General features: G+C 40.3%; 1 protein-coding gene across 1 annotated transcript in view; it reads right to left on the reverse strand.

Annotated features, from left to right (window-relative positions):
* Positions 1-15777, reverse strand: part of LOC120383139 — a 124498-nt gene extending 108721 nt beyond the window's left edge. Inside the window, exons 1-6 of the mRNA XM_039500760.1 lie at positions 15640-15777; positions 9479-9588; positions 8608-8818; positions 4788-4946; positions 3507-3604; positions 267-493 (exon numbers count right to left, since the gene is read on the reverse strand). Of these exons, the coding sequence (XP_039356694.1) occupies positions 267-493; positions 3507-3604; positions 4788-4946; positions 8608-8818; positions 9479-9580 (797 nt within the window). The 5' untranslated portion in view covers positions 9581-9588; positions 15640-15777. The remainder of the gene's footprint in view (positions 1-266; positions 494-3506; positions 3605-4787; positions 4947-8607; positions 8819-9478; positions 9589-15639) is intronic.
* Positions 15778-16899: the final 1122 nt, after the last annotated feature.

Below are 16899 nucleotides of genomic sequence, written 5' to 3' on the forward strand. Positions count from 1 at the left end.
AATGCACCTCGATCACATTCTGAAGGGACAGCCTCTAACGGTAATGGGGTAATGTCCACTCAGTCCTTGGCCTCTCCGCTTAGGCTATCCATAGGGATGCCAATCTAATTGAGGTTGGCTGTTTTCTTTCAGTGAGTTCCTCCTGCCCGCAAGAAGGTGGATGGAAACTGTCAATTCATTTTACAAATACTGAAGAATATATGTATTTTGGCAACTATTAACTTAAGGCAGTAAACCTATGCACTTCAGCTACTTGTGTTACTCACCAGAAGGCTGCATCCTGTAACCCCATAGTCTTCATCAACACCTTGAGCTTCCTTTTTTCTCTTGTAAGACTGATTGACATAAAGTGCATAAATGGAGAGAAACACATTGCAAGAATAAAAATGATAAAACCATATTCCAGGGTAATTGATGGTATGACAGATGATGATCCCATACGGATACCACTAATCGATTTCATTTCTTCCCAGACAGAATGATTTGTCGTCATCTAAAAAATTCAAGTTAGCATTTAATTTAGTTTTATGTAATGAAATAAGGTCATAGTACAGGATTATAACATGTCACTTAATAATGTTAGTGGTGCTGTAAACAGATCATGTATTTCTGATGACTGCTACCTTCTCCTTTCTGGCCTTGAGAAATGCAGACTTCCCCCTTCAGGTCTACTCAAAATACAGACACTGAGGTTGTCTTCCTAGCATGTTGCTTTCATTACATCACCACTTCTCTGCCTCCCTACTCTGGGTCTCTCTCATCCTTCTGTCAAACACCACATATCCATCTTTTAAGGCCTACCCCCGGCTCAACCTATCACCTCTTGTATGTTATATCAAGCCAGGACCACATGCCTCCGCTCTCCCAGCAATGGCAGCCTTCATGATACGCTAGCTCAGTTCTCTCTCAAGCACCTTCACTCTGTCTCCCAGGCTGCCCCTTATTCTTAGGAGGAGCTGCACGATAAATCTGCAAAGCCACAACACTATCCTCCTTCAAGTCCCTCCTTAAAGCTCACTACTACCGCGAAACGCTCAATAGCTAGGAAACTGACGTGCTGAGAATGCGGCTTATTATATTAAACAATCATTTCAGTGTTGTCTTGGTCTCCTCTCCTCTTCCCCCTGCTGGTTTTAATTCATTTGGGAGCACATGCCTGGACTGTAAGCTCTTTGGGGCAAGGGACTGTCTTTTTATTACATATGTGTACAGTGCTAGCACAATGAGGCCTCTAGGCACTCTAGGTACCCAATACAAGATAATTACATAACAATAAAATCGTTAGTCTTAATACTAACACTGACAACACTAAATTTCTCAGCGGACAACCTCCCTCTCTGAGTTTATAATGTTGCACGCAACGAAATCCAGTGCTAGGACCCATAATGGAGATGGGTGCAGAATAAGAACTTGAACAGAACGGCAACAGGGCAGAGATGTACGACCAAAACATTTAAAAATAACGTTTCTTTAAAAAGAAATTAGGTGAAGTTAAAGCATAAACCAACATCAACTGCTCTTTAAACCTCACGTTACACAGGAGGCCAGACTTGATGATCACAGGGGTCCCTTCTGGCCTTGGAATCTATGCCAATGCTAGAAATTATAATGGTTTCCACTGTGTATTGCAGCCAAAACCTTTCAAGCCATGAGACATAGACGTGAGATAAGCCTTGAGGCCTGGTTTGTCAAGGATGTCCCTGTAAATATCTCAGTAGATGGAAACCATCATGAAGAATTGGTTCTTTCTTGAGCATTCACAAATTTGAACCTATGGGGGAAGTTTCTGAAGGTGCAACTGGGAGTTAGCTGCCTAAATGCCACTTGTGTCTTTTAAAATCTTCCCCCTAAACTTTGAGGCCAGGTTACCTTAGTGATAGCCCCTCTCCTCTTTATCATTCCAACAGCGGAGATCAGGCTGTGCATTCTTGACAACATTCCTTACATTTGGTCTGCTGGGGACTGGCTGAAGAGAATTCTCAGAGGTGAGACTCTAGCTCTGAGATTAGCATCCTATGCTGATCTGAAAAACCCCAATTTTTTTAGCCCTTAGAACATGCTGCAAGGGCTCCCGTACCTACTCTCTCAGACCTTTAGTGAGTAAGATGAGCAATTGTCATGTTTTGTCGTTTTCTAAAATGACAAGAGGCACCTCTCAGAATGCTCTAGGCTCCCTTGCCAAATATTTCAAGACCGATATATCATCAAAATAAATAGCAACTCCATAACACACAGCCACGCAGCACAAAAATAAACCAAACCATCCGCTGTCCAGACACACAATCCCTAACAATATTTGCTCATTCAGCAGGTTTCTTAAAAAGGCACGCCATACAGCATGCTCTGAAGTTTAACTGATTTGAGTCATTGTTGACCAAGGACAAGGGGCACATTTCAAAGAAGAGAGGCCCGCACAGAGAACAGCCTTCCAAAAGCTCCTCCTTTGGGTCGAGGGGAGTACCTCTGCAGATCTTAACTGCAGCAGCATAGCACTGGGAGAGAGGCATTCTCTCATTTAAGAAGGTCTGAAGCCATTTAGGGTTTTAGAGGTCATAGAATCATAGAATATTAGGGTTGGACGAGACCTCAGGAGGTCATCTAGTCCAACCCCTGCTCAAAGCATGACCAACACCAACTAAATCATCCCAGCCAGGGCTTTGTCAAACCAGGTCTTAAAAACCTCTAAGGATAGAGATTCCACCACCTCCCTCGATAACCCATTCCAGTGTTTCACTACCCTCCTAGTGAAATAGTGTTTCCTACTATCCAACCTAGACTAGGTCAATACCAACCCTACCCTAAAACCTCAGCTATCCAGCCCAGATTACAGCACATTGGTTGAGCCTGCTTGCAGCCAAATACTCCAATTACCAAATGGACCGATGTATTCCACACTAGCTTTAGCTTCTGAGTGGATTTAAAATGTAGTCCCAAATGGAGCTGTAGTCTCAAAATGGCAAAGTAATTAATTACAGTCCAACGGTCCATAGTGGAAAGAACAGTTGAAACCTCCTTGCCAGATTCAAATGATATAAAGTGGCCGTGGCTACTTCTGAAAGATAATCATCCAGCTATAATCTGTATGTCCGTACCCACTAGATGTTCCAGTTGGATTAGGGCCGCATGCTGCTGGGCAAGCGTGAGTTGCATTTCACTGGTGGTATGGGAAGTTCTTTGTGTCAATACGTTTGGTAAGTTTTACCATTTCTATTTTGTGACTTTTAAAACTGATTGTAATTTTGCACAGAGATTAGGAGGGGTGCATGTTTTCTAGATGAAAGTAAAAGTAGTCAGTTTCTGCAAACCATTCAGGATTCTGAGTTATTTCACACCTTGTTCTTTGGTAGAAGTTCCCAACACAAGATGATCCATCACTTTTTTTTTTAACATTGTAATAATTCCATGCAATAAAAAAACCCTGATCACAGAAGGATTTGTTTTGCTTAATGTTTAAGGGTCAGGTAAGAAGAAACAGAAAATAATTTCAGTGCAAGAATTCTGCTTACTTCTATAATAGCAGCATCAATGCTTGATTGCAGTGATAGAAATCCTCTGTACCAATATGTTGGACTGTTACAGTATTCTGAAAAGTTATAACAAGAATCTGCAAAGATGAAAGGTCAAGCACATTACTTAATTGTGTACAACAAACATTTTAATGCAATATCAAGGTTGAAATTTTAATCCCACAAAAGTCAAGAAATTCAGATTTAATGGTACTACAATAACAACTCTGCAACAGCAGCAAGCAACGAACTCCCAAGGATAGTGGAAATATCAAAGAATCAGCAGCGTATTGGACTCGTTCAGCGTCATCCCATGTAATAACAGCAAGACCCCATTGCAGTGGATACACCTGACAGCGTCTCTCTTTTCTCACTGCTCCCCACCTGAATGCCTTAAATGTGCATGGGAAATGTCAAAACTCCCATTTACTTCAGTGGCACAGGATCAGCTCTGTACTAAGGATCTGGGCATATTATTTTAATGCTTTAGATGGTTTACAACATGCCCAATGATTTAGTGTTTTTAAAGTTTCTAATAAAAGCTGCTTGACTGCGATCTTTGGCTGGCCAAAAAACGCAGAACCCAAAACCAAAGAAGAAACCAAAAAACCTGGTATACCATTGTCTGCAGTGCTGAAGGCATTTTCACACCCTGCTACACTCAAGTGCCTCATTCCTGCCCTGAACAACTGTGGTTCAAGGTGAAAAGTGAAGACAAAGTCTCCACACCAAATCAATTTTTCACTTCACTACATAGCCTCCCAAAAGAGCAGAGGCCTGAGGACGCTAGTTCAGTCCTCTTCGACCATCAGTTGATAAATTTTGCTAGTAATTTTCATTATTTATATGGAGTGCATTTGGATGTGTAAAATAGACTACAGGGCAAAAGTAAAGTATAAAACGCATATTAATCTACACCACAAGGCTGATCTGTCATGCATGGACCCTATGTGATGAGACACGGGAAAAAACTGAAATGGAATGTAACGTATCAAGTGGGATGGAATATTTCAGGTAAAAGGGAGGAATATGCCTAAATCCTCAATTTAAAAACAAACAAACCAAAACAAACAAACAAACAAACCAGTTTCTACCATCTATAAAAGAATGTTGGTGTTGTTGGATTTTATTATTTTGTTACAAACAATGAAACAGACTTAAATTGGTGGTTCTTTCTAGGTCAGAGACTCTCATGTAGACTAAGGGCCAAATCCACTTCAATGAAGCTACGCTAATTTACACCAACTGAGGATCTGGCCATATTTATTTATTTTTAATTACCTATCTGTCCAAAATGCTCATTTGGAGCAATCACATTCCCGGGAGGAAATCTGAGGCGATAGGAGAAGTCATCGTTAAATACAACCCCTACAATTTCCTCATTCAAAAGCCATGCTGCCTCCAGCGCTTTTTCATCTTCCATCACTTCTGTTTTTATACCTGTGGTTTATACAAAAAACATGATGATCAATAACTACAACACTGAAAATGTGAGCACAGGAATTTTATACATATAGCCAGTTTTGCCAGCTGTCTCTCTTTCCCCTCGGAGTTTCTGTTCTCTAGGCCAGGTATATTTGTAGATGCTTTGGGTCACATTCAATTTGATTAGCTGGGAAAAAGTTAATAAGAAAATCTTAAGTTTAATTGTGAATGCAACAAGAGGTAGGTATTTTACTCCACAGATGGCAATGTACCTAGAGTTATCTAGAGATAACTACTGCATAAAGATAGAAATACTCCCAAACTAAAACACCCAGGATCCAACACCTGCAAACTTCTACTAGAAACAGTGTGGAATCCATATGTAGATATACAACTGAACTTTGCAGCCGGTCCTTATCTCAATAATGGGTTGACTGAAAACCTAGATTCTAATACAGTACACTCCATTTATAAGAATTATTGATATAAGCATCAACCACATACAGTGATCAAAACCACTGGGACAAAATCATTTCTACACTAACCATGGTAAAATACTCTACTTATAAGAATCACTTAGGGGCACAATGACTACATGTAATATGCTATTCAGTCAAGAGCAACGACACGTAATAAGCCAATAAATCTGTTCTGAATTTGATGACATCTTGCGTTTTTTGGGCACGTAACATGTATAAACCATAATCCCTGTGTAAAAAAACAAGTAGTGCCGTTTATGTGAGAGTCGATCAACATAGCAGGAAAAAGAAAGATGCTTTTTGCAGATGAAAAATGCCCTCTTCTGGAGTCCTGAAATAGTCTTCCCAAGACCAGCCGAAGATATGCAGCTCAGAAATTGGGCATTCCACAACTTACATTGTCTAAGATTCTTAAAGCAGGGAGAGCATTGTACAAAATGGAGACAAAAAACAATGTGGGCAGACAAGGTACCTATGGTCAAGGCCGTGTTTATAAAGCAGATCAGAAATGCCAGAGAGAGAAATACCCCCCCATGTGGACTGTTGGTGATGGAGAAATCAGAACTGGTGGTGACCCTGGGCATTACCAACCTCAAGGCACGCACTGGCTGGTTTGAGTGCTTTCAAAAACAAGATGGGATTGTTTTTAAGAGAGAAGTCAAAGACACGGACTTTAGATCATGTGAAGAATGGTTAGAAAATTAGTGGATCGAAATGAGACATGACTTTGCTGAAGACAACATTTGGAATGCAGATGAAAGTGGAATTTACTTTCGAGCCCTGCCTGATGGCACTCTCACATTTAAATAGACAATAAAAAAAGGAGGAAAGAGGTCTATAGAAAGAATTACTGCTCTAGTCGCCTGTTCCATGACTGATAAGAAAAAGGACCTTTTCATCATCAGGAAAAGTCAAAACCCATGGTGTTTTAAAAATCTGAGACATCTTCCAGTCCACTATGCTGCCAAGTCATCTGCCTGGATGATGGGGTATCTATTCGGTGAGTGGCTGAAGGACTGGAATCAAAAGTTGGGACCATGAAAGGACAAAGATTTTGCTACTTGTGGACATCTGCACAACCCACATGATGAAAGATGTAACACTGAGGAATATCCAGCCTGAATTCCTCCCAAAACACACAACTTCTATCCTTCTGCCATGTGACCAGGGAATTGGCAGTTCTGATAAGGCATACTTTCATAAGCAAATGGCTCGCAGTGTTTCATCACATTGATGATGATGAGAACAACAAAGCTCCTGCTGTGAAGATGGGCAGGAAGATCAGTCTTTCAGATGCCATTCTAATGCTTGCAAATGCCTGGTCGGACGTCAGTGCTTCAACAATTGCTGGAAAAAAGGAGGTCTGGTGATTGCAACTATGGCAGAAGCAATTCTTGTTGAGCCACCAAGAGGACTCAATGGACATGAATTTGAAGAGTGGATAGACATCGATGACAATGCTTTTACTATGCAACCTGTCTCTGATGATGACATTGTGACTGAGTTCAGAGACCAATTTGAAGTGAAATCTGAAAACGATGCAGAGGTGGACTCTCATGATGACATGGTAATCATCCCATCCTTGACGCAAATGAAGGATGCAATGAAAAATAATGGTCTATTGTACAGGGGCTTCAATGATTTTAACCTCCTGCATCACCTCGAAAAGGAAGATATGGTGATATGCTGAAATAAACGTTCATGTTATACCACCTGTTTTGTTGTTTTATATTGATATTTACACTCTAAAAGTCAGTGTAATGCACTTTCGTATGTTACATTTGTTGCAGTTTATGTGAGAGATTTTTAAAATGTGTGTCTTTGGATCTTTACATTAAGAGATATATAGCTCCGGTAACTTACACTTTGTGTAAAGTTGTAACATGCTGCACAGTATTAATAATGGCCTTGAAAAAAAGCACCAGGTAAGAGATTGGGTAATAATAAATAATAATATGTTGCTCAGTTAAAATGTTGGTATGGTTGGTAGAAGTTGGTTTTGTTCCATGCTGAATATGTTTAAAGTCTAAAGAATTTAGTTACGGTAAATGAGATGTTTCTCAATTGAATTTAAAAAGCCAGTTGTTTAAAACGTAGTGGTTGATTTAATCCATTCTTTGCAATTCTGCTTGTAAGAATCAACTGCTTATAAGAATCAAATTATCCAGGCTAGGTGTGATTCTTATAAAGGGAGCGCATTGTACTCTAATTATTGGGAGTTTGAAATTTGGATCACGGGTTTATGGCACAGGACCCATCTCTGCTTCCCAGTCAACAAAAGGTTTTTTTATATCATTTTTTAAAGATAGTTTTATAATATCATTCTAAGGAAAGTTTCTGATCTGAGTTATTTATTTCTTATTAGGACCCAAACCTGGCACCACATGTCAATTGCAATGCCAGCTAGCAGCTAATTAATTTAATTTATAATCAGGTATTCAGTGGGAAAGCATCTATTATTTCAACTCCACTGTCTTCCTTTCTGAAGCCCCTTCTATCACTGCTGGACTCTAAGGTGCAGTTAATGAAGTTTCTAAAATAATGACAGAACTATTAAAGTTCAGTCAAGTTTGTCAGAACATTGCTTGTGGATCAGGCTACTAAATATTTTCATGAAACTGAATTTCAGGAGTATTCCACAAGGGAATAAACGTATGTTTCCCTTGATGCTGTTGTGCTGTACTGTGAACATTTGTTAGCATGATCCATCAGGAATGGAAAATTAGTTACTAGAATGGCCTGTTAACACTCCTCCTAAAACAAAAAACTCACAAGCATTCAGAGAAAATTACAGCTATTGGATAATGAATACACAACTATCTGTGACAACGAATGGTACAGAATGATGGCCGAAAGTAACAACTGGATTAAAAAAAAAATTACAGTAGATATATTCAAGGAGGATGCAACCACATAGCTCAGGGTGTGCCTAAACTTCCAACTGCCAGAAGCTGGGACTGCATGACAGGGGATGGATCACTGAAAATTGCCCTGTTCTGTTTATTTCCCTCTGAGGCATTTGGAAATAGCCGCTGTCAGGAGACAGGATACTGGGCTAGATGGACTGTTAGTCTGATCCAGTCTGACTGTTCTGATGTTCTTATGAATATTGTATACTAGCAGAACATGTTAAGACACAGTACAGGTACGGTAGCTAAAATAATAACAAACCTAAATATTTAATGGGCATAACGTACCTATCATGACAGAGTCTGAAGCCACTTTATTCATTATTTGTCTCGTGCTGTCTGTCATGGGTGTATAAGCAACTGTAATCCCAGTAGCATTATAGGCAGGGTCATCTAATCGTCCCAGGAAAGCCAGAGGCACTTCAGGATGCCGGTAATTTAATGTGAACAGAGATACCAAGTACAGCACAAAGAGAAATAGGAGTGACAGGATCCATTCCTGGGTAATGGAAAAAGAGTAAATGAGCAGTGAGAACAGAACAACAATTTCAGAGAGAATGGTTCCTCCCTGATTATCAGATAAACAATAACGCCAGTCAATACATTTTAGATGGAACAGTTTTTCCTTCAAAAAATGAAGTTTCAGTAAAATCTAAATCTTGTCGCAGAATATAGTCACTTTAACATCATTCAGAGCTTACAACTTTCATATCTGCTAATGCCTGAAAATCCGAGCTACAGCAATGCAAATACAAAGAGTAATATTGCCTATTAGGTCAATGAAACACAGAGCTCAACTCTTCGTAAAAAGGTCACTGTTTTTACATGAGTGGCTATAATATGAAGACGGTGCTCTGTGTGTCACCACAAAACCATGAGCAACTATTAAAAAGTGAAGAGTGGCTTCTATAACAATCCACAGGTGAGAGAGTTTCTGCTGTTGTCTGTTGCAGCAATGAGAAAAAGAACTAGGATGAGTGCAAAAGCCTTGCAAAAAACTGCAACAATTGGGGCTTTTCAAATATTGTCTCACTTTTACTACTCTCTCAAACATAAACTGTTTTTTTTTTGGGGTGGGGGGTGGGAGGAGGGGAGAATAACCCTCTTAAATGATCCAGCTTTTTTTTGTTTTGTTCCCAAACTATCTTTTTGTACTTGCCTGAAAGGTCTGCAATTTCGTTCTCCATTTGATCAGTAGATTTTTACATAAGAGAGCCTTAGTTTGCTGACACACACTCATATTTCCCTGAAGTCTCTGCATTTCTGGATCTAGACAGAGAAACAAAAGGATGTAAATTCTAATAGAACAAATCAAAGAAAAAATAGTTGTATTTGTACAATGCTTTGCATCCAAGGATACCAAAGCACTTTACCAAGCTAAGCAATATTTCCATTTTACTGATTTGGAAACCAAAGACTTGCCAAGGTTTCTTCATACAAAGGAAGTCTGTGTTGGCAGAAAAATTGAATTCAGATCTCTCTGCTCCTCGACCCAATGCCTTAACTAATAGACCATCTCCTTTCCCAGGTCTTTGATAATTAAAGAACTCACTTCAGGTGCTCTCCCTTACTAAAAATGTTAGGAGTGGGGAGAAGTACAAGGATAATGAAAGCTTTTCTGTTGTAGATGCAGGGGTTTCTTAACTTTTTCCTCTAGAAAATTTTCTCTAGAAATTAAACAACATACGTAGTACTTCATTTTTAATTATATTGATACTTTCAGAAAAAGTGTGTACGCATTCTGCTGTTTTTAGTTTGAAAGTATTATTTCCTAAAAGGACCTCAAACCAAACAATATTTGTAATGTGAAAAATAGAAACCCAACTTACTAATTATGCATTCATGTATATCTGGATATGCAAAATGGTACTAAGAAATACAAAATATGTTCTGAATTTTCAGTAGACTCTTAAACAACCTAACAATGGTAGAAAACCTTAAAAAACTAGAAAAATCATTATTTTCATATCTTGGCAAACCAGTAAACAAAAGTGTTAATTTAAAATTTAAAGTCAAACTCTTCTGTTTATTATAAATGTATACATAGATTTAAGAAACAGAGCCTGCAGTCCTTCAAATCATTTGGAATTATGTGTAGGGGTGCCGCATTTAGCCCTAAATAACCATTAAAGAGATGAGTGAGCAAGACAAAAAAAGTATTGTTCAAACCACTACCACAGTATTGAATTTGAATTCAGCTCCTCTTATTCACTAAGGGCTTGATCCTGCAAAGTATCAAACAACTCCTGAAGATGCTGTGAGCTGAGCACCCTTTGCTTCTATGGAAGTCAACAGGAGTTGAAGGCATTTCCACATCTTGCAGGAACAAGCCCAGGGACATTCTTGAGTGAATTTTTGTTCCCAATGATAGTCACGTAAAGAGAAAGAGTAACTAATGCATGTTTGTGAGAATATTTATCTGGAAGCACTGGAATGGGTTACCTAGGGAGGCGGTGGAATCTCCATCCTTAGAGGTTTTTAAGGCCTGGTTTGACAAACCCAAGGTTGGGATGATTTAGTTGGTGTTGGTCCTGCTTTGAGAAGGGAATTGGGCTAGATGACCTCCTGAGGTCCCTTCCAACCTTAATCTTCTAAGATTCTTTGAAGTGTTTGGCTGCTGTCTTTAAAATTCCTTTCAAGTTGGGAGTTATCCAATTGAAGCAGAAACAACAATATGTTTGGTCACCTAAGTATCGCCTATCTCAAAGACCACATCTAGTGAACACTGAAAGCACTAGTTGTAGAGAATTGTTTGATCAGTCCATAAGGGTGAGCTACGTACACATAAATCAGTCAAGTCTGAGTAACTGGTGAAATGCTAAAGGGGTTACATATGTGAAATAATAGATCTCCTAGATCTAATTACAATCACAAAGCCAAAATGCAATCAACTATGGTATGGCTAACTTATGCTTTCATACAAACAGATGTCCTGACCTTCCAAGCATTAGAGCTCAGTTACAGAGGCAAGATGGGTGAGGGAATATCTTTTGTTGGACCAACTTCTCCTGGTGGGTCACTTCCTGGAGGATTCTCTGCACCTTGAGGTCTTTAAACCACGATTTGAGGACTTCAATAGCTCAGACATAGATTAGAAGTTTGATACAGGAGTGGGTGGGTGAGATTCTGTGGCCTGCATTGTGCAGAAGGTCAGACTAGATGATCTTAATGGTCCCTTCTGACCTTAAAGTCTATAAGTCTATGAGAGAGAAGCTTTTAAGCCACACTGAGCTCTTCTTCAGTCACTCTCACCAACAGAAATGGGTCCAATAAAGGATATTACCTGCCTAGTCTCTCTAATATCCAGGGAACACCACAACTACCATGACACATGCACAGCTCAGGATAAGACATCTTTGCATCTGATCCTTTAAAAAGTCCGTAGCTGAAATAAAAGGAGTTTGGATGCGTTTCATTGTTTTCCCTTTGAATATCGCTTCCAGATGTTGCTGACTGGACAGCTGGACTTTACTTATAAATGATGCCAAATGCACTTACACAGCTCGGTTCCCCTTACTATTGTTGTTGTGTGTGGTTTCTTTTTTTGGAGTGGGCGGGGGTGGGAAGAAAAACATTTGCCTGCTCCAGATGCAATAAGTTCAGATGTTTAATTGCTCCTTCAGTGCTAACCCAGGAACCTATCCTGGAATGTGCTTTTGCACCCTCCCCTGATGTTGATTTCAATGGGGTTTGAGATCGCTTGGCATGATATAGTTGGTCTTGTTAACATTTTTTTCTTCAGACTTGGAATTTGATGACAAATAGTGCAAAAGAAGGAGGAGAAAAGATAGAAGTACACATCACACGTTCACCTCTTGCTTATGTGATTTGCTATTCTGAAGTAGCAATGTACACAAAAATGTGGCACAAACTAAAGTTATTTATCACATTATTTTATTATTCATTATTATTATTATTACAGGGGAACTTCTCTCTGCTATTAAAGCCAGAAGGAATGCCACTATAACTGAAAGAGCAGGCTGAGGTAGGCTATTCCAGTGAGAAATTACTCCAGTCATTTCATAATGGAATACAGCTCTCATTTTAGGCCAAAAATTACCTCTTAGTAGAGCAACTTCTTGCTGCTAGATATTTATACATGGGAAATATTGAATTAGAAAACTAAGGTTACAAGAACTTTGGTTATAAAATTAATTCCACATTTCAAGCTTCCTCCTCTACTATGCCGGTCTCATAAATACATACATAATACAGAGCACTTTACATCCTTAAATGTCTTGTACAAATATGAACTAACCCATAACATTTATCTCACATGAGTGTCCTATCCGCATTTTATATACAGGGAAACAAACATAGAAGCAAAGTGAAGTGATTTGCTCAAGACCTGACTGCAAGAGTCTGATCCTGATCCCATTGAGCCAATGGCAAAATGCCCATTGACTCCAATGGGTAGGATCAGATGGAATTTGGTGCATAGGAGATGGAGGCTTATCGTGGCACTGAAGATTTGGGGAGCAAATCAGAATGAGCAAGTAAGGGATCAAGGAATCTAAGCGTCTGCAAGCACAGGGCCCTTCTCATGAGGGGAGTGGATTTTTTTTTTTTAAATTAAAGAAGTTTCACCATTAAACACTTGTGTGTGGAGAATTTTAGGTTGCAAACTCATACCAATGTGTATAAAATTTTCTTTCAGAAGATTAAGCTTAAAAAAGAAGTCAGAAACCCAGGCAATTCAGAGTTAAACTCTAACTTCCACAGCAAACCACATAACTGCAGACAAATCACCACCACAATCCAAACTCTGCTCCAAGAGATAACAAAAATCAACATTTGTACTTGGAGAGGACAAAAAACAGTTCCCTTGTATAGCTGGAATCAGGGGCGGCTCTAGGCACCAGCAAACCAAGCTGGTGCCTAGGGCGGCCAAATCTAGGGGGCGGCAGGCTGGGCCGGTGGACCAGCCGCAGTCATGCCTGCGGGAGGTCCACCGGAGCCGCGGACGACCGGACCTGCCGCAGGCGGAGCCGCCGGACCCGCGAACTGTCCGCAGCCGTGCCCGCGGGAGGTCCGCTCGTCCCGGGGCTCCGGTGGACCTGCCGCGGGAGCTCAACCGGAGCCGCGGGAAGAGGGGACCCGCCGCGGGACCGAGGAAGGGCGGCGCAGCACACCGCGCTGCCTGGGGCAGCCTATTTTCTAGAGCCGCCCCTGGCTGGAATTGAGCTTTCTGCAGAGTAGCTATAATAAACTTACTTCCAAATTAAGTCGGCTGCAGTTTTACAGATTTCCAGAAATGCATTTCGTCACTCTGCAAACGAGCCAGCAGAAAACAATTTTACATTACCATCCCACCATTACTCTCTTAGCCATCTATAAGAGACAAGTAAGTTAACCAATCATAAAACTGCAAAAATAATGCTGTGCAGTACTTTCTAAATGAGTCTGAGAATACTCCATTAGAGCAATTCTTCTGGGGCAGAGTTAATCTAGTCGTGATGATTTACATGTAATGTGGAAGTACAATTTTATCTTTCAATTCCTTGGTTGTTTTCTATCCTAATAGAAGGCAAGCAGTAAAACTGCACTATAGCAGATCTCTTTCTTTTTTCACACCTACCAGATTTCTATGGCACATTTCTTGGGTTTCTAATTATATTTTTAAAAACACCAGTGTTCTTGAAAGATAATATACATTGGAAACGCTGATACATGCCTGCAACTTTAACATCACAAAATTGAAACTCATGTGGGAATTGCAAAGAAAATAAGGCATCAGCTACTAATACCACCTCTACTGTCCTTCCTCCATAGACCACCTCGAAGACTATGAATATACTAAAGAAACTACACTCATATAGCTTATATAGTGTAGATGCAGAAAGAGTTTTTCTGTCAGTGTAGGAACACCAGCTCACCAAAGGACAATGCTTGGTCTACACCCAAAAGTTACATCAGTATGGCTACATGGGTCAGTGCCAGAAGCGGTGCGAGCCCATTGGGGGCCCTAAGAAAGAATATTTTTGGGATTCCCCCCTGCAACACATACTAATAAACTTGTTAAACAGAGGGCAAGTCAACACTACAGCACTACATTGGTCTGGTGAAGGAGCGCTCATCCATTGGCATAAGAGCTCCACCTTGGCAAGAAGCGGAAGCTATATCAGTGGGAGAGCGTCTCCCGCCAACATAACACTGGTGCGGACAGCACAAAACTTGTGTCACTTGGGGGGGTGGGCTTTTTCACACCCCTGAGCGATGTAAGTTAGATCAACTTCACCGGTACTATAGACCTGCCCAGAGTAGAGAGCCCCCTTGAGTGGCTTGGGCCCCTAAACAATTACTTATTTTGCTTATGCCTAGCATAAGCTCTGGTCAGATCTGTGAAAAAACACTTCCCTGACCCACGGAGCTATGCCAACATAACTGTCAAGTGTAGATGCAGTTTAGTCAATGAACGAGCACTTCAGTCTAATGTAAGGTCTGTCTTTGCTATGGAGACTCAACCGGCATTGCCATGCCAGCATAGCCCTGTAGCGTAGATGCAGTCTACACCGATAGAAGGAGTTGATCTGTCCAGGTAGGTATACCACCTCCCTGAATGCCATTAGCTACATCAATGGAAGCACCTTTCCATTGATGTAGTTGTGTCTACACTGGTGGCTATGTTGGCATGGCTACCTGAGTTAGGAGTGTGGGTTTTTTCACCTCCCTGACCAAGGTAGCCATGACGATATAACTTCCAAGTGTAGACTAAGCTGCCATTTGGGAGTTGGTGTTCCTACACTGACAGAAAAAACCCTTCTGTCCATGTAGGCTGCATCTACACTACAGGGCTATGCCAACACAGCTATGCTGAGACAGTCTGCCTAGTGCAGACATTTCCCTTTATTAGCACAATGCTGCAGTAGAGGGTGGAAAATGGCGTGGAGGAATTTTCATCTGTGTTTTCAAAAAAATATCTCCTCACTGGAATTTTTAAAAAACATGTAAAGGAAACATGTCACTTTTATACATATTATATATATGCTATATTTAATGTGATGCCTTCTTTTAAAACCAGAATACACGCTGCAGAAAAGCATGCTCTGTGAAAAGCTGAAAAATTGTTAATGTATTGTTATTAGACCGCAAATAAGAAAAAATAAACAAAGCCTTAAAATGGCAATAAAACTTCAGTAGAAAGAATTTAAACTTCGTACTTTAGAAAGAGTCTGCATCTGCTAATCAGGCAGTTCAAACAAGCTTATAGTAAACAAAACAGCAGGGCACACTGGAACAATGTTAGTTTTAGAGCCTTTAATTACCAGATGTTTTCATACATGAGGCATCAAATGGAATTTTAAAAAATAGAGATCTTACCTTAGGGGGAAAGTTTTGAGCAGTGTTCAGAATACTTGCTCTTGTAATGGATCTGTAAATAATGCAGATGCGTTCTTTTTCCTGCCGTTACTTTCTAATCCTTGTAATGATATTCCATGCATGCTTCTTTGGGGCTCCTCCCACCCTTCATTTCAATAACTCTGCCAAAAAGGCCTGGCTTACACGACCACTTTGGTTTACTTCACTAGCTGCCTCCTCTTTGGCAGTTCTTCAGATTGTTTTCTTTTCTATAGTGCTAACAGAGGATATTGCTGCCTAGCTGCCGAAGGAAAACTCCTTTCAAAAGTTAGGTTCAGGAAACTCTTGAAACTTTGAATAAAAAAAAACAACAAGCTCTGCCTTGTAAAATCTCTTGTTCCTTTCTGCAAGAGTAGTAGCTGACTGTATCAGTAGTGCAACGATGCCTTGATGTAGGTCAGAGGTAGGCAACCTATGGCACTCGTGCAAAAGGCGGCATGTGAGCTGATTTTCAGTGGCACTCACACTGCCCAGGTCCTGGACACTGGTCCGGGGGGTTCTGCATTTTAATTTAGTTTTAAATGAAGCTTCTTAAACATTTTAAAAACCTTATTTACTTTACACACAACAATAGTTTAGTTATATATTATAGACTTATAGAAAGAGCCCTTCTAAAAACGTTAAAATGTATTACTGGCACGTGAAACCTTTAATTTGAGTGAATAAATGAAGACTCGGCACAGCACTTCTGAAAGGTTGCCGACCCCTGACGTAGGTAAAAGGGCAGAACTCAGCAGATCAACAATTTTGTCGGCAAAATACTGTATATAACAGAGTTCTGTAAAGTAACTCCAACTGGCTGGAAATCCCTTTCCCCCTTTATCATGTGGAAACGAGGCACATCAAATAATTTCCCTAACACTATATTTTAAAAGCGAATTTGATTTTCATCTATATAGAATAGAGGTTAAGCTAAAAAGCTGCACTATATCCAATCTCTATATTTTTTTCATAGCCAGAGGCAGATTTCTATGGCATGTATTCAATAGTGAAAACTAGGGATGTGCACATCAGTTTCTCACTAAGTTCCCAAGGCCGACGGTAGAAACCCCACAGTCAGAAGTATTCAGAATGACCTGGGACAAAACGAAAGAAAATGTTCTGAAGCTAAGGCTGTATTGGAGGACGGACTAGAGGAGATCAGCAGCACCCAACCTGCGGGACGCTGCCCAGAAGGGGTTTGCTGCAGCCACGTCCAGGGTGATTTGTGTACTGTGTAGC

The sequence above is a fragment of the Mauremys reevesii genome, linkage group 15 (genome assembly GCF_016161935.1).
Source record: "Mauremys reevesii isolate NIE-2019 linkage group 15, ASM1616193v1, whole genome shotgun sequence".
Classification (NCBI taxonomy): domain Eukaryota; kingdom Metazoa; phylum Chordata; order Testudines; family Geoemydidae; genus Mauremys; species Mauremys reevesii.